Source organism: Hemicordylus capensis, chromosome 4, assembly GCF_027244095.1.
Source record: "Hemicordylus capensis ecotype Gifberg chromosome 4, rHemCap1.1.pri, whole genome shotgun sequence".
In the NCBI taxonomy this organism is placed as follows: Eukaryota; Metazoa; Chordata; class Lepidosauria; order Squamata; family Cordylidae; genus Hemicordylus; species Hemicordylus capensis.
The window spans coordinates 153,180,910-153,206,462 of NC_069660.1; the positions used below are offsets into that span (position 1 = coordinate 153,180,910).

A 25,553-nucleotide genomic window follows, 5' to 3' on the forward strand; every position below is an offset into this window, starting at 1 on the left:
AGCTCAGTACAGTCAGAACCCTCTAAAAGCATTGGAACAAAAATCTTCTTCATCAGTGTCAAAGGAAGAGGAGACTTCTTTATGGCCCCAAATCTGGTTGCATATTTCACAATACAATATCTTGCCTATCTTTTTACTTAAGTCTCAGCTGGGCAAAATTCAATACATTTCCAACAGATTTCTCTTTACCTAATCTCCCCAAAGACAACACCGAGAGAACAAACATTACTCTCAAGCAAGTTAGGACAACTCTTCACTTTCCACATATTCAATGATTGCAACTAATCCTTTTCCTCCTAAAGGGAACATTTACAAAGTGCAGTATGGACAAACTAATCAATCAAGATGATGTTGGAGATGAAGTTCCAATGCATCAACCTTTGGCACCAACTGTCCTAATGACCACTAGGGGCATTGGGAATAGAGACAGTGAGTCAGGGTCTCCCTATCTGTCCCTACTCTATGACCCCTGAACTGACTCTGCAGCACTTCCTGTGCTGAGTCACAATCCTTCCTTTCCTCCTAGAGAGCAGATGGAAACATCTCTCTCTCTCTCCTTACCTATCCACTACGTAGTCCTTTAGATTAGATATAGGTCTTTCCTATCTAAGTGTATTTAACCAATAAATGTTTAGTGTTTAGTCACACAAGGATCTCCATGTGTTTTCTCTAAATAGCTGCAATATCCAAACCATCCTCTGCTACCTACTCTGTAACTGGAGTGTGTGCTCATTCCTTAGTGCTCTGCTGTTTTACCTATTGTGGGTAAAAATCAACAACCTCTAACAGATGATGTGGGGTGAAGCTCAAACTGAGCCCAAATCCTTTGGAAGTTGCTACATCACACATTGTGATATAGCAAAACTTGCTATTTCTTCTCTGCTCCCCACCAACCTCCAGGAGAGATGGAAGCTGATGAAAAGGAGGGTGTAAGCCAGTGCCCGTAGTGGTGGCACGGTGTCAGATCCAAGTACCTCTCCACATTTCACAGATGAAAATGGAGACATGCCTGTGCATGAGTAGGTAATGCTAGAGATGGAGCCCTTTAGCCCAGCAACATCACCTGGCAGAAAATACATGCTCAAATGAGCCTCAACCAGGAAGCAGAAGCTAAATGTGCACACAAGCAGAGGACTACAGAGGTAAACAGCAGAGAGTCGACCCATAGGCTACACGGGGAGCCCTGCCTTCTTATGGTTAAGGACAATCGGTAACAGCAGAGGGCCTTGCAGAATATGCGGACAGGTTTCAGTTGCTTCCTCCCCATAATTCCTCCAGAATTAGGAAGTGGGGCTTACATGATGAAGACATCTCTCCCAGAGAAATTCAGGCCCAAACACCTTTCTCTTCAGAATTACCAACCCTATTGCCGTTCCTTTCCATACAAAATTAGGCTCTTTCTCCCTCCTCAGTTCTTGACCTTCCTATGGGCAGGCTTCCATCATCCATGCTTTCCTTCCTCCATCAATTTAATTTATGCCAAGGATTCACTAGGGCTCAGAGCATTAGTTTGTTTTCAGTACTAGGGCTGAGTTCTCAAACATGGGAAGGAAAGTACTTCTGAGCATGTGCGGAATGCTTACTCACCACTGAACAACTGAAGAGGACTACCAGAGAGTAGGGTCAACAATGGGAACTGGAGCAAATCTAGTCAACAATTAAAGACAAGGCTGGAGCAAGTCAAGGCAAGTCTGTTGAATAAATGGGGGAGGGGACATAGCTGCTGCTTTTTAAACAAAAAAGCAGGAATATTCGTTTTATCCATAATGGGCCTTTGAAAATGTGATTTTCCAATAGAGCCAGAACACTTGGAAGGCTACAGAACAACGATCCAGGCTAAAGTCCACTTTACATTCTCAAAGTTCTGGGGATAGGCCTTTTTCAGCCATGGTACTGCGGCTATTGAATGCCCTCCCTGGGGAAATCCGCCAGGCCTCCTCCTTCGAGGTGGCTGTGAAAACCCTCCTTTTCTGAAACAGTTTATCTGCTAGTTTTTCTGCTGCTGATTGATTTCTCATCTCTGTGTTATAGAGTTGTGCTAGAATGGTGGGACAAAGAGAAATGAAATAATAATAATACTTAAATGAATGAACCTTCAGAGGTGTTTCTCACTCAGCAGGCATTCGATTCACGAAGTCTTGGGGGCATCTTTCCTTTCTCACACACCTGATGAACCGCTTCCTTAACCGGTGGAGTCTTCCTTTGGCGTGATCTGTAAAGGCTTGCTGTACTACGCAAATGCTGCTTGCGCCTGCACTCCTGACCTGCTCGTCATCATTCTCGACCATCCCTTCAAGCCCTGAAGGGAGAATAGATCAGCTGGCCAAAGATGCACAGATAACTCCCCTTCCCCCCACCCCAACACCAGTGGGATGTATTTCTTTAGACTTCTAGCTCACTCCATCTCAAAGGGCATAAACCCTGTGCAAAGACTTAGGCAAGTTGGTAGTAGGAAAGGAAATAATGGGGGTGGGGGACAGCCACCAAGAATGCTTCTCTCTGCTCCCTTTATGTCTGAACCTGACCGAGGCACAGAGGATACCAATAGGACAGCTGGTAGGAAGCTTTTTCTAGCAGATGTCACACGAAAGCCACTTACAAGTTACTGGTTCTTGGATAACCTGGAACGGGATCTGTATTCCCATTGTTCTCAAAGAGTCACAGAACGACTCCAGGGATTAGGATGGGGAAGATGGCTTGGTGATCTATCAGCTGTAGCCAACATGTGGACATCAGAGACATAGCACCAGTGGCTTCCATGGCCATTTCAGAGGCATGTTTTCTCTGAGAAAACAAAAGCTTGTCCGCCCTTCTTGTTTTTCCAAACCCAGAACTTGCTCCGAACAGAAAGAGAAATGTACATGTGTTTTGGGGGCAGTGGAGTTGCCATCAACCCCATCCATCCATCCATCCATCCATCCATCCATCCATCCCTCCCTCTTCTCAGTGTTGTATCTGTCTTCACCCAGGCACACTTGCTAGCAGAAGCCACTTGCTTCCCTCTCTTCCAAAGACAAATCTCCCACTTACATGTACAGTAAGAACCTATATCCTCCAGCGTGATGAAGCTTGCATCCTTGTGAGCAAGGTGTCCTATAGAGACAACGGAGCAAACAGGAGTCACCACCGGGGAATCCAGTCTATCAGATTAGACTATCTATCTATCTAACTAGTGCAGGAGGGGGGGAGCAGGATGGAGTGGCTGGGGTATGCCATGGCATCTCTAGAGACCTGAGCAGAAGGAACGCCTCCAAGACTGAATGAAGGCCTTATGGGCATTATGTTGCCCACCTTCATGGCATGGCTACCGATAATTTACTGAACAATGCTTACTGGGCAATCCAGGTCAGCCAGGAATGGAGGTGGTCAATACTCCATATGAGGTTACAGGCCAGTGTTCTGCTTGTGAAGTATGTACCAAGAAGTGGGGAAAGCGGAGGCGGTTTCAAATTTTGCCCAGAGAAAGAAGTGTGACTATTTGCAGTGGGCAGGTGAAAGACTTGGGAGTGGCTCTTACCTCTGGAGAATTCAGCTGGTGCTGCATTTAAGAGCAGTTTTGCCTATCAAGGTTTGCCTTGCTTCCCCACTGCTTAGGGTCCAACTGTATTACTTGAAACCCATAGTTTGGCCTTTGAGTACTTGCATTTAAGGAGTGGGGCCGATCTGGATTGGGCCCTCACTGGGGGCCAACCAAGGGTTAAGCCTTCCCTCCCTCTGTGTCATGGTCCTGATCTGGATGCGTGCAAGGGCCTAATGACATATTTACAGTAACATGCAGTTAAATTGATATGATACACATACTCCAAATCTCCTGTACTTGCTTTCCTTTGTGCCTATTTAGAGACATCCTACCGTTGAGGAGAGTACAGAACAGAACAACAAAGCACTGTTTCTACAGAGCCCAGTGACCCCTCCTTCCTGGCTCTGAGTTGTAGCATCTTCAGCAAGGGTGACTTCCATTCAAATTCTGAACTGACTCACTTCTGGATCATGCTAGACCACAGATAGGAGTTGGCGGGGCAGGCTGAGGTCCATCACTAAAGGGGAAGGATATTGCCTCACTTACCGACAAAGAGTGCTGCCACCCTTGAGACTGCTGGCAGATTGTTGGAGGAAGGAAGCATGCAGCTGAAGGCAGCACCACGCACCAGATCCTTCTTGTACTTTTTGGTCTAACAGAAACCCAAAAAAAGAGGCAGTTCTGTGCATGCAAGACAGCACTCTGTTGGAGATAGAGTTCCAGTGCATTGACCTTTTTGTTACTTTATTTAAAAGACTGCCAAACGCAGCTAAAAGAAGATGGTTATTTCTCAGCTCACATGGCCAATCTTTTAGAGACTAACAGACTTTTAAAACAATGTGGATCTGAATTAAGTGATCAAAATGATTGATTGGACTGATTTTACAATCTTTGCCTCAAAGTTTTGAGCCTCTGACCATGGCTCTGGAAGCATCAGGCACTAAGCTTAAATTTCAAAGCGTTGTAGCGAGTCTGAGGAATTTTAGCTTTAAAAGGGAACCAGAAAGTTCTAAAAGAGAGGAAAAAAGAAATAAATTCTGCTGTAGATATTTTAGGCAGCTGGGCCCATAACCCTGTTGGAGAGTGAATTTACCAGTGATGTTAATTAGCAGAGCACTAAAGAAGCTACCCATTCCAGTTACAGAGTAGAATGCAGAGTTTAGTTGTTGCAGCTATTTATAGAAGACACATGAAGATTCTTGTAGAAGCTAAATACTAAGTAGATTTATTGGTGAAGTACACTTTGGATAGGAAAGACCTCATCCTATCTACAGGCTACATAAGGTCTAACAGAAACAAAACAAAACAAAAAAGCAGTTCTGTGCAGGCAAGACAACACTTTTGAACCAGCCTTCTACCACTGAGAGCCAGTCACTGTGGTGAGATATCTCAGGCTGGGAAGACCAGACTTCAAACTACTGCACTGCCATGAATCTTGGTGGTGAGGTTGGGACCACTCTCCTTCTACCCTTCCTCAAGGAGCTGTTCTGGGGAGAACCCAATGTAAGCTGCCCTGATTTCCAGCGAGGACAGGTAAAATTAACAACGATCAAGTCATGAGAAAGAATCAGCAAGTGGTATTTCAGGATCGCTGCAAATGCAACTCAACTCACCACATATTTGGCCGCCTGATGGAGCACACGATGGAGGCTATACATTTTGGGGTCTACCCGCCACCTCACCTCTGGGACCAGCTGTTTCAGAGTGGCCTTTGTTGCCTGCAATACAAGCAGAGTTGAACTACAAGACCTAAAGACAGAGAGCACTGAAAACCTTTCATCAGATGCTCCCTCCATCAGGGGCGTAACTACTATTAGGCAAGGGGAGGCAGCTGCCTGGGGGCCCCCACGCCTCGTGGCCCCCCCAGAGGCAAGTCACATGACTCCCCCAAACCCGCAAGCTTCCTTCATTATGATCCTTCCTTCGTATTTCTTCCTTCGACCTGGCTAGTATCTCTCTCTCTGTCTCTCGACCCTCCCTCCCTGCCTCTCTCCTTGCCTCCCTTCTTGTGTGTGTGTATTAGTGAGGGGCCCATTTTAAAATTTTGTCTCTGGGCCCACTCCAGCCTTGTTACGCCCCTGCCTCCAGTGGCAGCTTCTCCAGGATGAAGCTGACCTTGACCAGCCCTTCCTATTGATTTCTCCTTCTCCTACCTATGTTTACTTGGGAGTAAGTGCCACTGAGAACAGGAACTTTCCCAGACGGCCAGTTTTACTGCAGCAGGAAGTGACTGAAATTAAGCCATTTTGAGCAATGCACCAAAGTACTACTTTTTGTAGGACACATATAATGTGTCATAACTGCAAATCAGGAGGAAAGCTGAATAAGGCTTAACAACAAGGGATTGCTGTAAATGGATCCCTCATATGAACTCTTCCCTGACCCCGCCTAAATGTTGCAAAGCTGCATTAAATCGCCATTTGGAAAAGTTCCAGGAGTTATTCCCAGTTTGCAACTCGGCCGTCAGTGGTGGTTTTCCAATCTAAATAGTGCTTCCAGAGTGCAGGTGTGCTGTTTAAAGTATTTCTACGCTTGCGCCAAAGTGCAAGAATGCCAGTGCTTCACTGTGAGCATGTGCAAGTGGATCAGCACCACCGACATTAGACTGCACGGGATGTCGGCCAGTGTGCAAAGGATGACTTGCAACTCTAACCTCTCTCTTCTGGAATGTTTTTGAAGGGAACAACCTTTGGTCTATTATTCAGACTGCTGGCAACTTGAAGAGCCGGAGAAGGAACAGCCCACGGGTGGTTCAGGCTTTCCATCTGCCCTCAGTTTAGCTCTTTACCCCAGGAGGACCACGGTCCCCTTCTAGCCTCAACACCACTGTTCAGTCCAGTGTGGAAGCCAAGTCAAAAGCAAATGGCAATGAGCAGCTGAGCGGCACACAAGAAGGCCTGGGAATTCTGATCACACTGAGGTAAAAGGTAGCGTGTACCGTCAAGGCGATTTTGACTCCAGGGTGCTTTCCAGACTAGACCCTACAACAGGGTCAGGACATATCTCGGAAGTGTGCTCCCACACTTCCTGCGTTGTGACACTGCAGTCCCTATACAGACAGCAGGGTGCCGTTCACATGTCCAATGCCTTGTTGCGAATTTAATTGCTGTGATATAGAACAAGGACGTCGAACATCTAGCATGAAAAAGTTGCTGGTTTGGGAGGGTTTATTAGTTGCTGCGAGACTGCTCCCCTTGCTGTTTACATCCCAAATGCAACTTGCCCGAACAGAGGCATTTTGCTGCTGTTCCAGCAGCTAGTCTGGAAAGCGCCCTGGTGCCCACAGAGCCCTATGGTTTTCTTTTGGTAGAATACAGGAGGGGTTGACCACTGTCTCCTCCTGCACAGTATGAGATGATCCTTTCAGTATCCTCCTATATTGCTGCTGCCCGATATAGTCCCAGCGGGGATTCGAACCGGCAACCTTCTGCTTGTTAGTCAAGCATTTCACACTGAGGAGCCTCCCCCGTTTAGAAAGACCTTTGCCTCTCTCTCAGGGGAGGTGCACAGAGCAATACTGCTTGCCTTCCAGCCCTTGCTCAGCCCTTCTTAAAAATCAGACCACTAACTGCAGTGACGGAAGAGAAGGGGAGAGATGCAGGAAACAGCAGAAGAGCTCAGGCAGAGAAGTGGCCTCTCCCATTGGACAGCCATGCAGAACTCTTAAGTGTCCCTTTTTGCCAGCGACCGCCCATGTTTTCTGAGATATGTTCCTTGTAAACCACTGCTCCTGCTCTTGTCCCCTTTTTTGGCTCTGGGTTGCCTTATTTGTTATTTCTCATGTGTATAGCTAGATTTGTCATTCTTCAGGATTCCGCTCCCTCCATAAGAACATAGGAAGCTGCCATATACTGAGTCAGACCATTGGTCCATCTAGCTCAGTCTTGTCTACACAGACTGGCAGCAGCTTCTCCAAGGCTGCAGGCAGGAATATCTCTCAGCCCTATTTGGAGAGGCCAGGGAGGGAACTTGGAACCTTCTGCATGCAGGCATACAGATGCTCTTCCCAGAGTGGCTCCATCCCCTAAAGATAATATCTTACAGTGCTCACACATGTAGTCTCCCATTCATATGCAACCAGGGTGAATGTTGCTTAGCAAAGGGCACTCTGTGGTGCACAGCATCTAGCAGGTGGAATATGCTCTTCAGGGCTTAGGCAGTAATCCTTGTGATGAGAACTGTGTATTGCCAATGGACCCCTATTTTCATTTGCAAAATGGTGGAAGGTATGTGCATTCAGCAGTGGCAGGTCCCAACTAAGGTTAGAAGGACAGCTAAGTATGAGGAAGAAAACCACATGGAATCCCCTGGCTGTAAGCTGAGGAGTTCCCCATATAAGGGCAAACTGTGGCCCAGTAAGCATATGGTGTACATTCCTTGACCATAGCCTGTCTTGGTAGGTACAGAACAAAAGGTATGTATTTTAAATAGCAATTGACTGCTGAACTGGGCTGCTTTGAGAGGGCACCCAGCACCACTAAGCAAGCCTGGAAGTGGTGGTGGGGAGGTGTCCTTAACACCCTGTCCGAAAACCACCTTTCCCGGCGGAAAGAAACCAGCATGACACTGGAGGGTAGCGTGCTCCTAGGTACTTCTATGTACTCTTACAGCCCAATCCCATGAAGAATTCAGCACACCAACGCTGACCAGTCCCAATGGACTTAGGTGGCCTAATATTTATATAATATTTCTGTATGTTGTTCTTGGCAAGGCCATAAATAAGCGGTGGTGGTGAAGAAGTTAGTCAAGAAAGGGCACGTAGGACAATGAACCCATAGAGGTTCATCAGCCTTGGGAGGAAAAACTGCACATGAAGATCCTGAGGACAATTCCTGCCTCCCCTACAGAGGCTGTGCTGGTGGGAACTGACCTCAGCCACCTCATCCTCATCCTCCAAGTGAATCAAAACATTCACAAGCTCATCCAGGCCTTCCTCAGGTATACATGGAGGCCATTGCTTCCCAAGCCTGGTCCGAAGCATCCCAAGATGTTGAATGGCTGCTGCTCGGACTGTGGCATTCTCCTATGGATGGGAAACACAAGGGGATTATTATCAGCAGTTGCCTCTTTCCAATTTTCCTAGAGCTATGTCAAAATTCACCCATTTCAATGCTGCATTCACTAATACTCTCACTTCATAGTATTTCTTGAGCAAACTTTCAGGGACAATATGAATGGGATTTGGGAGTTGTATTTGTAAATAAAGCAGGAACTAATATTGAAAAGTGATCCAGTTATAAACCTCTGCTTGCTGTGATCCTCTGGAGAGGCCCAGCTTGGCATTCGTTTCCCACCAGAAGTTAACTTGGCTTCTTTGAGAATCAGGGCCTTCTCTTTGGTGGAGCCTTCCTTGTAGAACCTCTTCCCAACAGAGGCCTGCTTTTCAGAAAGCTGGCCAATGCCTTTTCATTTTCCACCAAGCATTTTGGGCCTGCTGGTTTGATTGGTTATGCAGTGGCTTAACGGATACTCTGCTCGTCCTTCAAGCAACTGAGAGCAGCTTACATGTGGGTCCCCCTGACACTCTGCCATCCAGACAGCTTAGAAGACAACCTGCTGGAGTAGAATTGCATCAGGAATGCTCAGGCCTCTTGCTACTTTTTCCCAGGACTTCTAAGCTGGCTTCTAATTTCTTTAATTTTCTCATTAGTAAGTGTTGGTCAATATTATAGAATGGATTTTAGCAGTAATTCTAGAAACATCAAAAAGGCACCTTTTAAACGTGGTGATTCTCTTTATTAAACAGAGGGAGAGTAACTGGCCCTACCCACCCCCAGCACAGTACTTCCAGTGACTGTTGCTTATGTTTCTTTTTAGATTGTGAGTTCTTTGGGGACAGGGAGCCATCTTATTTATTTATTATTTCTCTGTGTAAACCGCCCTGAGCCATTTTTGGAAGGTCACTATAGAAATTGAATTAATAACAACAACAACAACAACAATAATAATAACAACAACAACCCCCAGTGAGGCACTACCTTGGCGTGGTTGTGGGGCTTGTGTGCTCTGAGGAAGGTGAGAGCTATGCCAGAGGTCCAACCATACTGGACAGGTCTCACCAGAGGAGCCAGACAAAGAGTGCCTCTCCCATCAACATTATGGTGAGACGTAACTTTAATAAATCTATACCCGATCAGTCGTCGCCCGGGTCAACAAGGACCGCGCCAGGTGCTATAGTTCCTGGACATCTGGTGGCAAGTGGGCAACAGGACTCAGGATCTTCAGTTGAGCAACCAGGGCTGGAGACTGCAAGGTTACTGGAAGAAACGTCGCTTAACCGAAAAAAATATACGAAAAATGCCAACAAGGAAATAATGATCTGCTATTACAAGTCTAGTCCAACTAGAAGAGGTTATTTAAAAAGAATGTACCAAATTTGGAAAGAGAAGCATCCAGATACAGAAATAACAGAACAAAGGCTAGAAACCAGAGAAGATTCATAATAAGAAATAAAGTATTCACAGGAGTTGAGCTGGAAGAACTGCAAAGAGCAACACAGGCTCAAGATATGGAAGAAGAATTACCACCAATTGAACAAATTGCTCAGGCGCAGGTGGAGGAGGTGTTGGAAATAGAGGATGCCACTGTTGCTGAACTGTTTCAAAATCAAAACCAGGCAACTGCCCCTTGCCTTCACCTCAAAAACCCGAATGCCATTTAACAGAAAAGCAACAAAAACTAAAGCAAAAAATAACTGAGCACATGAACCAAACAATCACCAGGGTTCGACTTGCAGCTCTAAAAACAGTTGCCAAAAAACAACTTGCTCAGGCATTAAAAGATGTCAATGCTGCACTTGCAGAAATAACAACCAATAATTTGCAAGAAACAAACCAACTAATGTACAGTGCAGCAACAATAACAACACAAGAGCTCGGATATAAGATCAGTGGACCTGTAAAAAAAGAAAGCAGTACATCACCTAAATGGAAGATTAGATTAGAAAATAAAATTGCCAGGCTTAGATCAGATGCTAGTAAATTGAAATATATGAAAGACAAGAAGCTGAAGAATGAAAACACCAAGCAGTATCTGATCCAAAAATACCACCTAGATTCAAGGAAAATTAGAGAAGTCCTGGAAATAATAAAGCAGCAAATAACAGCAGTGTCAAATCGGATTAGCATATATGAAGCCAGAACTACACAACACAGGCAGAATCTCCAATTCCAGTCGAATCAGAGACGTTTCTATGAAAGCATAGAAGGAGAAACTGCAAGAAACCTAGAAACACCAAATAAAGAAGAAACAGTGCAATTCTGGGGGAAATTATGGGACAACCCAATAGATTATAATAAAAAAGCAGGCTGGATGAAAGAGGTCAAAAAATGTAACCAACAAATGCAAGATCTAATCATAACACCAGAATTAATAAGTGAAAGAGCAAAGAAAATTAAAAATTGGACTGCGCCAGGCGACGATGAACTGCATGGCTTTTGGCTTAAACACCTAACAAGCCTTCATAAACAACTATCAAAACAGTTCAATCACATTTTGCAAGGAGGTAACAACTGGGAAAACTCATCTCATCATGAAAGACCCAGCAAAAGGTGCAATTCCAAGTAATTATAGACCGATAACCTGCCTGCCAACCATGTTCAAACTATTAACTGGAATAATAGCAGATGAAATGATGCAACACTTATTAACTAACAAACAGCTTCCAGATGAACAGAAAGGAAATTGCCCGAACACCAGAGGCACAAAAGACCAGCTGCTGATTGACAAAATGATTTTAGAAAATTCCAAGAGAAGAAAAACCATTCTAAGTGTTGCATGGATTGACTACAAAAAAGCCTTCGATTCATTGCCTCACACATGGATACTGAAATGTTTAGAAACAACTGGTGTCAGCAAAAACATTCAGATATTTATTAAAAAAAGCAATGAGCATGTGCAGTACACAGTTAACAATCAATGGCGAGACACTTGGACAGGTTAGCATTAGATGAGGCATTTTCCAAGGGGACTCACTATCCCCTCTGTTGTATGTAATCACCATGACCCCACTTTCACAAATACTAAACAAAAAGGCCTCGGATACCCAACATCTAAAACATCAAGTAAAATCAACCATCTGCTGTACATGGACGATCTGAAGTTGTATGGAAAGTCCCAGTCAGAAATCGAATCACTGCTAAACACTGTCCGTATATTCAGTAGCAATATAGCAATGGAGTTTGGACTAGACAAGTGTGCTGCATTCATAATGAACAGAGGGAAAATAACAAAAACAGAAGGAATAGAACTGCCCAATGGAAGCAAGATCAAGAACCTGGAAGAGAAAGAACCTTACAAATACTTGGGCATTCTCCAGGCTGATAACATCGCACACACTGAAGTTAAAAGAAAAATTGGAAGTGAATACATCAGGAGAGTTCGAAAAATCCTCAAGTCCTAACTCAATGGCGGGAACACCATACAAGCCATAAACACCTGGGTTATGCCTGTTATCATATACGGAGCAGGAATAATAGACTGGACCCAGGCAGAGCTAGAGACGCTAGATCGTAAGACCAGGAAAATCATGACCATCAATCATGCCCTGCACCCCCACAGTGATGTAGATAGGCTCTACCTCCCTCGCAGCTCAGGTGGAAGAGGAATGCTGCAAGTCCATCAAACAGTAGAGGAAGAGAAAAGAGGCCTTGAAGAATATATAAAGGACAGTGAAGAAGATGCACTTCAAATGGTCAATAATGCAAAACTATTCAACACTAATGAAACAAAGCAGGCCTACAAGAAAGAACAAGTCAAGAACCGAGCAGAAAAATGGAAAAATAAGCCACTGCATGGTCAATCTTTGCACAATATAAGTGGAAAATCAGACATCACCAAGACCTGGCAATGGCTTAAGAATGGCAACTTGAAGAAAGAAACAGAGGGTTTAATACTGGCTGCACAAGAACAGGCACTAAGAACAAATGCAATAAGAGCAAAAGTCGAAAAATCAACCACAAACAGCAAGTGCCGCCTTTGTAAAGAAGCAGATGAAACCGTGGACCACCTAATCAGCTGTTGTAAAAAGATCGCACAGACTGACTACAAGCAAAGGCATGACAAAGTAGCAGGGATGATACACTGGCACATCTGCAAAAAATACAAGCTACCTGTAGCCAAACATTGGTGGGACCATAAAATTGAAAAAGTTGAAGAAAATGAAGATGTAAAAATATTATGGGACTTCCGACTACAAACAGACAAACATCTGCCACACAATACACCAGATATAACTGTAGTCAAGAAGAAAGAAAAACAAGTCAAAATAATCGACATAGCAATACCAGGGGATAGCAGAATAGAAGAAAAAGAAATAGAAAAAATCACCAAATACAAAGATCTACAAATTGAAATTGAAAGGCTGTGGAAGAAAAAGACCAAAATAATCCCAGTGGTTATTGGCGCCCTGGGTGCAGTTCCCAAAGACCTTGAAGAGCACCTCAACACCATAGGGGCCACAGAAATCACCATCAGCCAATTACAAAAAGTAGCTTTACTGGGAACAGCCTATATTCTGCGATGATATCTATAACAATTGACAATAAAATTCTGGCATCCCAGGTCCTTGGGAAGGACTCAATGTCTGGATGAAACAAACCAGTCAATAACACCTGTCTGACTGTGTAAACAAGAAATAATAATAAATAATGTTTAAATGGTTGCATGACTGAGTGTTCTTCTTCTTAGCTAGTTACCTTGAGGGCCTATTGTGAGACAAATGGGACAGGGATTTAAATCAATAGTCTGAAGAAAGACCACACACACACCTGCCAGGAACCAGGGAAGAGGGGCTTGCACACATTTGGCTGCCTTGCAAACGCAAAATACTCACGTGGGCAATGTGGCCACAGTAGATGGATGCCAGCATCCTCATATACGCCTCTCCTCTCTCTCCACTGACATTGTGGAGGGCTCTTTCCATCAGCTCCATTAGCTTGGGAATGACATCTGGCTTGCATGCCATTCCCAGTGAACTTAAGAGAGTCACCTGTATAGTCCAAGGGTCCTAGTCAAAAGAGATGGCTCCGTTAAGAACTCTTGAGATCCAGCAGTTTCTCAGTTTCCACACCTCAGCAGCTGCTAGAAATGGCTACAGATCCTTTGCTGAGGGTGATGTTCCCACCGTGTCTCCCACAATGTAAGTAAATAGAATGAAGCTGCCTTCTACTGAGTGACATGTTTGTCTGTCTGTCTAGCCTAGTACTGTCTACTGACTGGCAGTTCCTCTCCAAGCTTTGATTCTTTTCCAGTAGAGCTACAGTACGTACATTTCTTTGAACTGGAGACAGCAGGACTTGAACCTGGGGCTTTACTGAACGGTGGCCCTTAAGGTTTCAATGGTATCACCACCAACCCCCTTCCACCAAACATACAGCTTCTTGCCAGATGGAGTCAGATACACATGGCCACAGAGGTTATCAAAATAGTGGGTCCAAAAGAAATATTGTTCCTGACCGAAGAAGCACTTGGAGCAAACTGCAGTATCAAGTGTGTCAATCTCCCTCTGCCTCCCTTCTAGAGCACAACATTCCCACCAACGGCCTTCACAGCTACAGGAAAAGCATTATGCTGGAAGCATCATTAAAGTGCATCAGGGTTGAAAAATGCACCACCACCTAAGAGAACCTGTGTGTGCTTTCTCTCTTCAGATGTGTTAGAACTCAACCATACCCAGACCCTGATAAGCCCCGCTCTAGAGAGGACATAGATCAGGACCTTGCTGTTAACTCCTTAGACTGGAGATCACGGAGAGTCAACAAGTCCTGAGGGACAGCCAGAGTCTGCCTTCCTTTGATGACACCCAGCCTACTGGGGTTGAGATGTCAAGGGATCAAATGACCCCCAACTGGAGCCTTGCCCCAGTTCCAGATCTCCAGTCACCACCCCCTGGGACCTCCGGAATAGCAGCAACAAGGCCAGGTTAGAAGCCCACAACCAGTGATGAATCATCTGTGAAGCTTCCTGAAGCCTATGTTCCCACATTCCCACTTGGGAGGAAGAGGCAATTACTTGTACTTGCCATGGATCAGGACCCAGCTGAGATCCATGAAGGGGCAGAGCAGCCAACTTCTATCAATACTCGACAGTCTCTGCCAGTCGCTGCTGGTGCAAAAGCTCCACGCAGTAGTTCCTCAATGAACTACTCTATCCTCCGCCGGACTGATTTCCCTACGTCTCCCTAGGTCAGGTTGCTCAGTCTACCCCGTGGCCCCTGCTCTAGTTCTCTGGGTATCACTCACCACTTCTGAATTCAGTAGAAGAGCTATCCCCTGGAGGCTTAGCTCCCGTACCCGAGCGTTGTCATGGCCGAGACATGTGAAGATAAAATCCACCATCTCCTGGTTGGCCTCCACAATGTGCTGGTTTATGAACAGCTGAAGAGCCCAAAGAAGACAAAACCCACAAGTGACTAGGTGGTAGAGAGGAAGATTAAGTACAATTTGTATTTCTCTGCTGCACACTTTGCAAAGAGAGGGTTCCAGTTTCATACACCATACCAAGTTTCATAGGGCATAGCTATACCACAGTATAGCTACTGTACATCGCTGAAGCAGCATTCTTTCTGCCCCCAGGAAGCCTGGAAACTAGTTCTGCGAGGCAGGACAGAGATCGCTAACCTTTCCAACACCCTTGCCAAACTGTAGCCCTGAACAGTTGTGGGAAGAAACCATGCCAGTTACATTAGTTCATAATTGACAGAGGTGTAAAGTGGAGATACTGTATGCCCCGAGACACCTTGCAAATCTCTTTCCAGCTAACCAAAGCAAGGACTTCAGAGGTTGTGGCTACTTCCCCATTCACTCTCAACACATGTCCATATGAGCCACATTATTACAACAAAGGCAGTCCAAGTGGCAAATCCAAGTGTCCTCCCTCATAGTCACACAGCGTGCATCTTGTGGCAACCAGAATTTGCTGCCTCAAGTCGTGGCCTCACTCTGCCTAAAAGGTGGTTCTCCTGGATCCTGGATCCAGATCCAACTCTCTGTTCTTCAGCAGCATCTTGAGTTACCACAGTAACTGTGATACAAAAAATAACTGGCCATGCAGACACACTCTTCATTCACGCAGCAAGTTGTGCAGAGGTACCATGTGGGCAACAGAAGTCAGACAGATGGTTATCCTGTGGGCTCATTTGCTTCTTTCAGGCTACCCCTCTCCCCCGCTTGCTTCTCTCCAGTGCCTGAAATTCCTGGGGATAATTTACTGACCCCTAGAGGGAGTACGTCTACATTAACCCTCATAGTCAGCATCTCCAGAAAGCAGTCATAGGTATCCTCATTCATTCATTCATTCATTCAACATATTTTTTATACCACTCAAAACTTACCTCTATTTAGTTTTATCTGTCAATACATTCCCTAGAACTTCAGTCCCTCTCACCTCAAGATAGATGTCCAGTCCTATTTCCGGCAGGCGAGTTGTGTGTTTGCCTTCCAAAATAGCACCAATATAGTGCACCAAGGCTGGGGTTGACCATGAACATTTAGCGATGAGTATCCTGCAGTGTAAAACCAGAGCTCATGAATGAGGGGAAAAGGCACAAGTGTCAGCAGCACAAGAAAGGCTCTTGCACTCTTAGGTCCCGCTCATCTCTCCCCGTTGGGAAACCACAGTGTTCTTCGTCTTACCTCACCAAAATGGACAGTCCCTGGCTGAAGCTTTCTGGGCTGCCAAAGTGCTCCAGGTATTCCCCCAGACTCTCCTCCTCTATGCCAACAGTCCTAAGGAGGAGGTACAGAGTTTCCAGGCTCTCTCTAGAAGCAAGGCAAGGCCAGCATTACCAGGAGAGATCAAGGCTACAGACTCAGAGGTATAGGAGTACCACTGAAAGGACCCCTTCTGTTTAAAAAGGTTGGGAACCTCTGGCCTAACAGATGTACCCCTTCTGTTGCAAACCTACAGCTCAGGCACCACACAGAGATTTTGAGTGTGTCTCTGTACACAAGTCAATATTGCAGTCATGAGAGAGTCTACTCCGCTCACTCTCTTACATCCAGACTAAGTTAGCCATGAGTATTTTCACTGAAATTAACAGGACAAGTAAACTTCAATAAGTAAAACAAGGACAAGTAAACTTGTCCCACTGGAGAGACTGTGGAGAGCCTGTATCATAACTAACATTTAAGTGTGTGCGCACATATATACATAAAAACATGAATTGTGTTTTTAATAAACACAAAACCACAATTACTTTAAAACATGTCAGTGAGGACATGTCAGCTGGGGAACAAATCATGCATCTTCAGCATGGGGAGGCAGAAGTACCCTAGGGGTACTACTTGTAGTATCCCCTTTGGGGAACCCCAGTGTTGGAAAACCTTATCGTTTGAGCAGTAGAGGGTCAGGGATGTCTATTCAACCTAGTCTTGATCGAGAGGTATGGTTTTTTGTTTGGATGGAGAGGGCTGGCCTGGGTTCAGTTCCCAAAGAAGCCCATGTTCTGGAGGAAAGGGAGGCTGGGCCCTTTGGGGGAGGGTGTTCTAGCTCTGTGGCAAAGCACATCCTTTGCAAGCGTGATGGGCCAGCTTCAGCCTCTGGTGTCCACCGTTAAAAGGTTGGCAGGACTGTGAGACAGCCCCTTTCTTGAGGCCCTGGAGTGTCGCTGACAATGCTGAGCTAGAACGACCAATGGCTGACTCCGTCTAAGGGAGCAGCAGCAGCAACAACAGTACTAGCAGCAGCAGCAGCAGCCCTTTGTTCTGTACTGTTGGAGTTTCAGTTGCATCACCTGTGTGCACCTTCTCTCCTAGTAACCATTAGGAGTAGAGATAGCTTCAGTCTTCCTTATTTATTGTTTCTCCCTCTGCTCTAGCAGTTTTCGATTGGGAGACAGATACTCTTCCCCTCTCTACTCTGCACCATGAAGACAGAAAGCTCAGGGACACAGGCATTTCTCTCCAAGTATGTAACTTCTCAAATAAATCTCACTCACTTTTGAACCTTAAATATCTGTCTCAATACTCCTGAATGGGCTTACTCTTCTCACACACACATGCTCTGTTAAAACTGGAGTGAACTAAAACTCTCCCCTCCAACATATGCATACAAAAGCACTATGGCAGAGGGCAGGGAGCACTCAAGCAGGAAACATAGGAAACTGCCATATACTGAGTCAGACCATAGGTCTATCTAGCTCAGTATTGTCTTCACAGACTGGCAGCGGCTTCTCCAAGGTTGCAGGCAGGAATCTCTCTCAGTCCTATCTTGGAGAAGCCAGGGAGGGAGCTTGAAACCTTCTGCTCTTCCCAGAGCAGCTTCATCACCTGAGGGGAATATCTTGCAGTGCTCACACATCAAGTCTCCCATTCATATGCAACCAGGGCAGACCCTGCTTAGCTAAGGGGACAAGTCATGCTTGCTACCATAAGACCAGCTCTCCTTTCCTTAGACCTGCTCTGTTCTCCTTCGACAATTCCCCCCACTTCAGTATGGTTATATAGGAAAAGCTTGATTCTGCAGAAGGTACATACTTGTCCCTAATGTATATAATACATTCCTCTCCCATCCACATGTATGCAACGTTCATGGGATTAACCACTGAAAAGAGGCAAGGGACGTCCCTTTGACCCACTCAGGGCCTTCCCACTTGGCCCCCATCCCAGCCCCTGATCCCAAGATCCTGAAATCCTTCTGTGTGTGCTTCACCTAGCAAGCGTCCTATTAGGCAGCCGACCCCTCGGGCTCTCAGCAGCGCAGGCCACGCCCCCTTGCACATGACAAAGTCACATGACAAGGGGCGTGGCCTGGACTGCTGAGAGCCCAAAGAGCTCTCGGCATGTCATTTCAGGCAGGGTCGGCTGCCTAATAGGACGTTTTCCCCTTTCTCTCTCTCCAGAGAGAGAGAGGAAGGGGAAAACGTTCTATTAGGCAGTCGGAGCTGCCTGAAATCCTTAGCAGAGAGTTTGCCCGGGCTCAGCGGCCCGGGCGTGGGGGGGGGGAGTTTGCTCTGGGCTCCTATGGAGTCCAAGCCACGCCCCGTGCACGTGACATCACGTGCACGGGCATATCGGAAGGGGCCGCCGAGCGGGGCTAGCCACAGGCCGCCGCTCGGCTGACTCCGCGCCTGGGTGCATGAGTGTCAGGTAAGAAGACTTCAGTGGTCAGAGCCCCTGGTGGCGCAGTGGTAAAACTGCCACCCTGTAACCAGAAGGTTACAAGTTCAATCCTGACCAGGGGCTCAAGGTTGACTCAGCCTTCCATCCTTCCAAGGTCGGTAAAATGAGTACCCAGAATGTTGGGGGCAATATGCTAAATCATTGTAAACCGCTTAGAGAGCTCCGGCTATAGAGCGGTATATAAATGTAAGTGCTATTGCTATTGCTATTTGTCTTGGAATCCCTGTCTGGAGATAGACTCAAGGAGAGCCCAAGAGCCGATCCTTCTTGTTGCTAGGGCTCAGGCACAGTTGGCACCTACAAGGGGCGCACGTGTGGATGAAAGGAGAAGGAATTCTGCCCTCCATTCCTGAATGCACTACTCACATCACACCCAGATTCTCCTCCAGCCGTGCAGAGATCTGTTGCAGCAAGGCAAGTAAGAGGTGTGGGAACCTCTCCTTCACGGCTTGCTTGTCATTAGAATTCAGGAATAAGTAAAGGACCCGGACTGCACGAGTCTAAAAGAAAGGTGGAAAGAGAGAAAATGTACTTTGGCATCTTCTTGGACCAGGATGCCATCATGCACTAGAGAATGAGACTCTGCAAGGATGGACTACCAGTCTTCCTAAAGCAAGGGAAGCCTCTCTCTACAACCAGCTTCTGAGGGCTCCTTTGCTCTTACCTGCCTACAAGTTGGATTTCAACAGTGAAAGGGTTGACCAAGACCTTTTTCTGACTGAGGCTGACAATCCAGATGGCCCTCTTCCCTTTAATTCACACAGGCCACAGGCCATTGGAACATTTCCCTCACAGGCCCCAGGGACAGGAATGGGTGCGTGAGAACAACGTAATGGTCTTCATCACAGTTCCCCTTCATCTCAATGCAAGTTGTACAGAATTCACCAGTGAACTGGGCCCAATGGGTCAGATGGGTCAGCAGCTCTCACACAGCCACTATTCAAAATCTGCCACATGGGAAGGCCACCGCATTTTGCCTCTTGGTAGTGTCACCTTGCCATCGCAGAGCCACTAACATGTTACTGTCAGTGGTCCGGGTCAAGAGCAGAAGCAGCATGGAGAATCCTGGGCCAGTGAGTGCTTGTCATTAGCTCCCTCTCTCCCAGCCTTTAAGGAGAAATTGAAGACCACTCTTTTGATTCAGACTTTTGTCCAATGAGATGCTGCCTCCTCTCTTCTTAAATTGCAACTGTGTTTGCTCTATCTCTAGGTTGTTTTCATTGAAATTTTACTATTGTTTTTATCTTGTTGTTAATGCCCTGGGGTCTTAGGATGCAGGGCAGTATAAAAATACAAATAAATCCGCTCTTTGAAAGGAGGCCATCAAGGTCTGAGGAAACATGCCTTTCAGATCTTTGAAACAGGTTTGCTCCTTCTCAACTACCTTGGCCAAGGCAAAAAGGCAACAACTTGGCCCACTAACTCCACCCTGTACTCCCTGAATATGAAATCACCTCGGATTCCTCCCTTCCATACTCACAGCATCCCACTCGCATGGAACAATAATTCGCCCTTTTGTTTTTTAAATGAAAGCTGACATTTTTTCATGGTGGCTTTTTTGTTGTGTGAATCTTGCCAATTTCTGTGGAACACAGGAAGCTGCCTTATACAGGATTATATATACTGTATATAATGCTGCTCAGTCTTGTCTACACAGACTGGCAGTGGCTTCTCCAAGGTAGCAGGCAGGAGTCTCTCTCAGCCCGATCTGGGAGATGCTGCCAGGGAGGGGACTTTCAATCTTCCGCATGCAAGCATGTAGCTTCTCTCTGCTTGTGAAAAGGCAGGATACATGCAGCTCGGGTTACGCAGATGAGGAGCAGGGGACCCGAAGGCAGTTTCCACTTCCTTACCGCAACTCTGCTGCACTCCGGCATCCATTTTGCCACCTCAGCAAGTATTTGGCTGTGGTCAGCAGCACTGAATATTGCCTGCCAGTGCTCCTGGCACTTGCTGCAAATGGAAAGACAGGAGAAGCAGTCAGACCCCACAGACCAGGCATGTTCAGCTTCTACACTGGGGGGAGCACTTTCTTCTCCAGACAGTCATCCAGGCTCATGCACTGACCCTCTACCAGGTCAAAACACTCCATAGCTTTGCGGTGCAAGATTCACAGTTGTGGAGCACATGCTATCAAGCAGCGCACTACACACACGTGTATCTATCACATCCCTGCTAGTTCACAACGAAAAAGAGAGTTGTGAAAGTTACAGTGCAGTAAGAATATCTGTATTTCCTACCAACTGGAAATAAAAATATTTTCTTTACGTGACACTGGGGCCAAATGCTTAACCATACCTTGATCACTACTATTCACATATTCTGCTCTTCAACAAAAGTTCTCAAAGCGGTTTGAAAAGTTTGGAAGGGCTTCCAGGGGCCAGGCAAGACTCTCCCAGGGACCCAGCCCAGCCTGTGACTCCCATATCACCACCCCAGCCCTAGACTGCCCCCAGTTTCCATGTACTGTAGGCCAGGCCAGCAGGGAGGACAAAGGGGCACAACTGATGCATCTGCCGGGAAGCACACCCTGGGTTGCATCAGCAGCAGGGAGAAAGGTGCTCTTTGGAGAAACCCCACAGATCCCCAAGGGGGTCACCCAAATTAGTACAAGCTCCAGCATGCACCATACCTGAAAGGGTGTTTGAGGAGGTATAGCACCACCTCCTCAAGATGATCTACTGCCAAGACGGGGAAGGCTAGCAAGGCTATGTCTTGTCCATGTGGAACTCTGTCCTTCAGCCGGATGAACAAGTGGTCCAGAAGTTCCTCCAACTGTCAGGTAAGAAGAGGGTTATTCATAAGGCACTGGGAAGCAAGTCTGGCCCAAGGGCTTTCACCGTCCTAGGCAGGGTGGATGCAAAGGCATCACAAACCTCTCTACTTCACTACCAAGAGTTTTCTGGGGCATCCTCTTGTTTGTGTGAGCAGCTAGTAATGCGGGAAGAGCACAAGCACTCGGATGCCTGGGCTGCTTCCTCAGTAGGGACTGGCATGAACCAGTTGTACACCTTGCAACCTGTGTGATGTTACAGAGGATCGGGGCACACATGATCCATTCACATGAGGAACTGTGTATGCCAGACACAGTGCAAGAACTTGGACATGCAGGGCAGCTGCATTACCGCTGAGGTTGAACCAATCTGACCTAAGTCACCTAGAGATCGACATGACGGAACCAACAGATCTCACTTGATGCCTGGGAAACACTATTCCCTTGGTTATTAGCATATTCAATACTAAATATTGTGTGTGAATATGTCCCCATCCCCGTCCCCAACTGGGACTAAATCCCCAGGTACTAAAAACTGCAGACAGATCTAAGAAAGGATGGCATCTAAAACTGTGGGACAAAATAAGGCTAGTGAAGCTGGCCTCTTCTAAAGCTTATTTCAAAGGTAATATATTGTTTTTACAGTTTTTGATTTTAATAGTTAATTAATTTTAGTTGTTTTAACAGAAACCGCCTTGAGCCATTTTTTGGAAGGGCGGTATAAAAACCAACCAACCAACCAACCAAACAAACAAAGTATTCTGTTTGTTATGAATGATAATAATATTATTGTTAAAAACAATAAAAATTGAAATTTGAAAGGAAAAAAAAATAAGTAAAATAAAACAAAGAAAAAACCAAAACAGCCCAGTGATGCCTGAGTGCGCTCAGTAGTCACCTAGATCCACAAAATGTGACGATGGGGAGAAAAGAACAGAAAACTTTCTATGTGGAGGGATGTGCATTAGCCTGCTTGAGCCCCACTCCTGGAGCTGGACATTAATTTTGGGGAATGCAACCTTTTTTTGTGGGTCTTATTGATTTGGTCTGAAGAGAGACTAAAAAACCTGAGCTGTGTTCCTTCGTTTTTTTAGCATTGTCATTCCTGTTTTACAGATGTATTTGTACCTAGTTTTATGAACATGGTTTGTGGATACCACCTCTGAGGTATCCAAATCAGTTAACACTTTAGAAGACCAAGTCGAATGCCATCACACATGCAGAGCATCATGCTCCTGCAACCCAGTGGCATAAGACTGACTTGACATCCTTCCCGGGAGGCTCCTCACGGCTCCTTACCCACACCGACTTGCCGCTGAACTGCTTTATGAACTCGCGCGGCAGGTGGAATATGTTTAAGAGGTCAAATGAGCCTTCAGTGGTCAGATCCCCTGCCAAGAAGTGCATGACCTCCAGGAGCTGCTCAGAGGAGAGGAATCCACCGAAGACCTGAAACAACACACAACACTTGTGAATAGCATGCACTGTCTGCCCTTTGCCCATCTGGGTGGGCAGGAAGACTGTCCAAAAGAGCAAAGGAAGCACTAGAACAAAGGAAGAGACACTCTCTTGGAACAGCAGGACTGCTTTATATTAATACAGAACAAAGGGATCTAATACACAATACTATGAATACAACATGCTATAAGTACAAAGCCATGCTTATGTGCAAAACATATCATACACATACAATTGAACTACTGGTATATTATTTCCATTTTGACATGTATGGTTTTGTCAAGTCCCATTCACAGAAGCGTCTGACCCAACATGGCCATTCTTGCTTCCAGGAGATAGCATGTCACAGCTGTAGCTTTCAGCCAGCCTCCTGGACTGTCCCTGTCCTCAGAAAAAGAGAGTGTGGTGGCTTTTAAGGAGGATGTGGGACTCAGAGACACACTCAAACGGATTCAAGAAGCCCTCTGACTCATATGATGATAACTCACCATTGCAAGGTTGTAGCAGTTGCCGCTGAAGAAAGAAGGGTTGGGTTCTGTAGTTGGTCCCAGGGCAGAGAGAGCTCTTTTCACCAGGTCCTTGCCCCAAGGTGTATACATCAGCCTCTCTGCAATGGAAAGGAATAGGGATGGGAGCTCACTCATTCCATCCTAGGTTGGACAGCACCACTTCCTAGCAACCTCCCTCCCTCAGTCCTGCCATTGCTTGACCCTCTCTGGGTGGAGGAAGCAGAGCGGACTGCTTTGGATTCACACACGATTGCCCTCCTAGGTGGACCCAGCATGCAAAGCCTGGCAGCGATCTGACACAGAGCCTGGAGCGATCAGGCCAGAAATGGAGTCACAGCAGAACCTGGAATCCATTTACTGTCTTTTCAGGCCCACATGTTTGTCACCAAACAGAATGCAGTTCTGTTTGGAGCAGGCCTTATGGCTTGAGCTGCCAAGAGGACAGTAGAAGTTCTGCTCCTGTGCTCTCCAAAGCAGCCTGGTACACAGGAATGAGCACATGTGCAAGATCACCTGCTCTGGATCAAACAGCCATTAAGGGCCCAGCTATGGGGGCAAATTTGAGCACTGCTAGCCGTAGCTGTTCCCCACAATAATCAATCCCTGGCTACTTCTGGAACTATCTAGAGAACTCCATTTGGAAACTGCTGTGGCAAGTGAGCTGAAGGAACCTGTATCCCTGCCGGGGCCATCCATCTGGCAGTCTCTGAACGCCCTGGGGCTCTGATCCCACCGGGTAATGTTCTGCTTGGGTAATGAAGTTCAGTGATTCTGGCAGGCAGCAGATCTAGTTCCTTTCTGACTTACGTTCTCCACGGCGCAGGATGGGCAGGAGCTCACACAGGACTTCTGCCGCCATCTGCCTGCTCTCTCTGTTCTCATCTAAAGCACAGAGGCAAGTCACTGCCACCAGACGTCCAATCAGATCATCAGGCAGCTGTCCACATGGCTGAGGAAAGACACAGATTAATAGCTGTTAGGAGAAAAGGACCATCAGCTCCAAGAACGGGACTTTATCCTCCGGGACATTTTGCTCCTCACACGCTACTTCTGACCAGCCTGCAAAACCCATCCGTGTTGCTCATTATTGGGTAATAATCACCTAGTGGGGAAGAGGTGGCTACAGGCTCATTTGCCCTTTGGCCGTGGACACACATCACCATTAAAAGAACCATTTGAATCTCTGGTGCTAGCAGTGAATGGCAGTGACAGTCAAGAGAAATCCATTGTCCAGTCTAACCTGTTCGTCTTTTTTAATTTGTGAATTGTGACCCACAACGGAGTCACAGCCCCACCATTGCCCATGTGTGTTGCAGGAGGAGCAGCATCACTACTTCTTCTTCCTTAAGTTCTTTTTAAAGAAGAAGAGAAGTACACAAACAAAGAGACTGACAGGAATTAAAAGTGGGTCCCCCGTGGATGTTTTGGGATAAAAGAGGGTCAGTTTGTTCCGGGGGTGGTGGTCTTATTTTGGGGGGAGTTGTGTGATGTCACCTGATTTAAAAGAAGACTGACTTCAGCCTCCTATATGTATGCAGGGAGCCTGATTCTATGCATGCGTATTCAGATGTCAATCTTGCTGAGCTCAATAGGTCTTCCACCTAGGCTAGATCCTGGGAATAGGATTGCAGCCCTAGACAGGGCTGTGAAAAAATTGTTTTTAAAAAATGATTAGGAAGAGTGAGATTTTGCAGCTGCTCACACAGTGGTGAGAAAAATTCCCCTACATGCTTTAGACAGAGGAAGTGGTATGAAGGATGAGGAGATTCAAAAGAAGTTTTATTTCATGAACAATAAAGCTCTGGTGATCTGGCTTTGTGTTCGGAGGCAAAGGTGAGATTTGGGACATGGCATTCTGTCTCTAGCTGTGATGTGCATACAAGGATAACACAGGGGGATCGCTGGAGAGCTGCTATCAGGTCTAAGAATATGCCTTGCAAAAACCCCAATTCAAATCTCAATTCAACCATGGAGTCGCTGGGCTGCTTTGGCAAGCTTCTCTCAGCCTCAGCCCCACTAGCTGCCACCTAGTTATCATAATAGTCGCCGACCTTTGCAGGGTTGTTGCAGAGTCTCCTGAGATCACTTCCGTGAAGTGCACTAAATACTCTAGACATGCTATGCAGGTGCTAAGCATTCTGGTGGCTTATTGCATGCCGGGTGCCTTGCATGAT

At 46.3% G+C, this 25,553-nt stretch overlaps 1 protein-coding gene across 6 annotated transcripts in view; it reads right to left on the reverse strand.

The window, feature by feature from the left end:
- Positions 1-1,919: 1,919 nt before the first annotated feature.
- The window catches only part of LOC128322623 (uncharacterized), a 90,288-nt gene continuing 66,654 nt past the window's right edge, over positions 1,920-25,553 (reverse strand). For 5 of the 6 annotated variants that reach the window (XM_053244227.1, XM_053244226.1, XM_053244225.1 and 2 more), the window contains 14 exons: positions 24,187-24,328; positions 23,359-23,477; positions 22,712-22,861; positions 21,272-21,414; positions 20,493-20,592; positions 19,006-19,139; positions 16,153-16,278; positions 15,905-16,022; positions 14,761-14,895; positions 13,353-13,526; positions 8,391-8,543; positions 5,134-5,238; positions 4,067-4,172; positions 2,166-3,093 (listed from right to left, as the gene is read on the reverse strand). In XM_053244227.1, coding sequence (XP_053100202.1) covers positions 2,768-3,093; positions 4,067-4,172; positions 5,134-5,238; positions 8,391-8,543; positions 13,353-13,526; positions 14,761-14,895; positions 15,905-16,022; positions 16,153-16,278; positions 19,006-19,139; positions 20,493-20,592; positions 21,272-21,414; positions 22,712-22,861; positions 23,359-23,477; positions 24,187-24,328 — 2,031 coding nt within the window. In that variant the 3' untranslated portion in view covers positions 2,166-2,767. Of the gene's footprint in view, positions 3,094-4,066; positions 4,173-5,133; positions 5,239-8,390; positions 8,544-13,352; positions 13,527-14,760; positions 14,896-15,904; positions 16,023-16,152; positions 16,279-19,005; positions 19,140-20,492; positions 20,593-21,271; positions 21,415-22,711; positions 22,862-23,358; positions 23,478-24,186; positions 24,329-25,553 lie in introns of all 6 variants that reach the window. The other variant, XM_053244230.1, reaches the window with a different exon arrangement.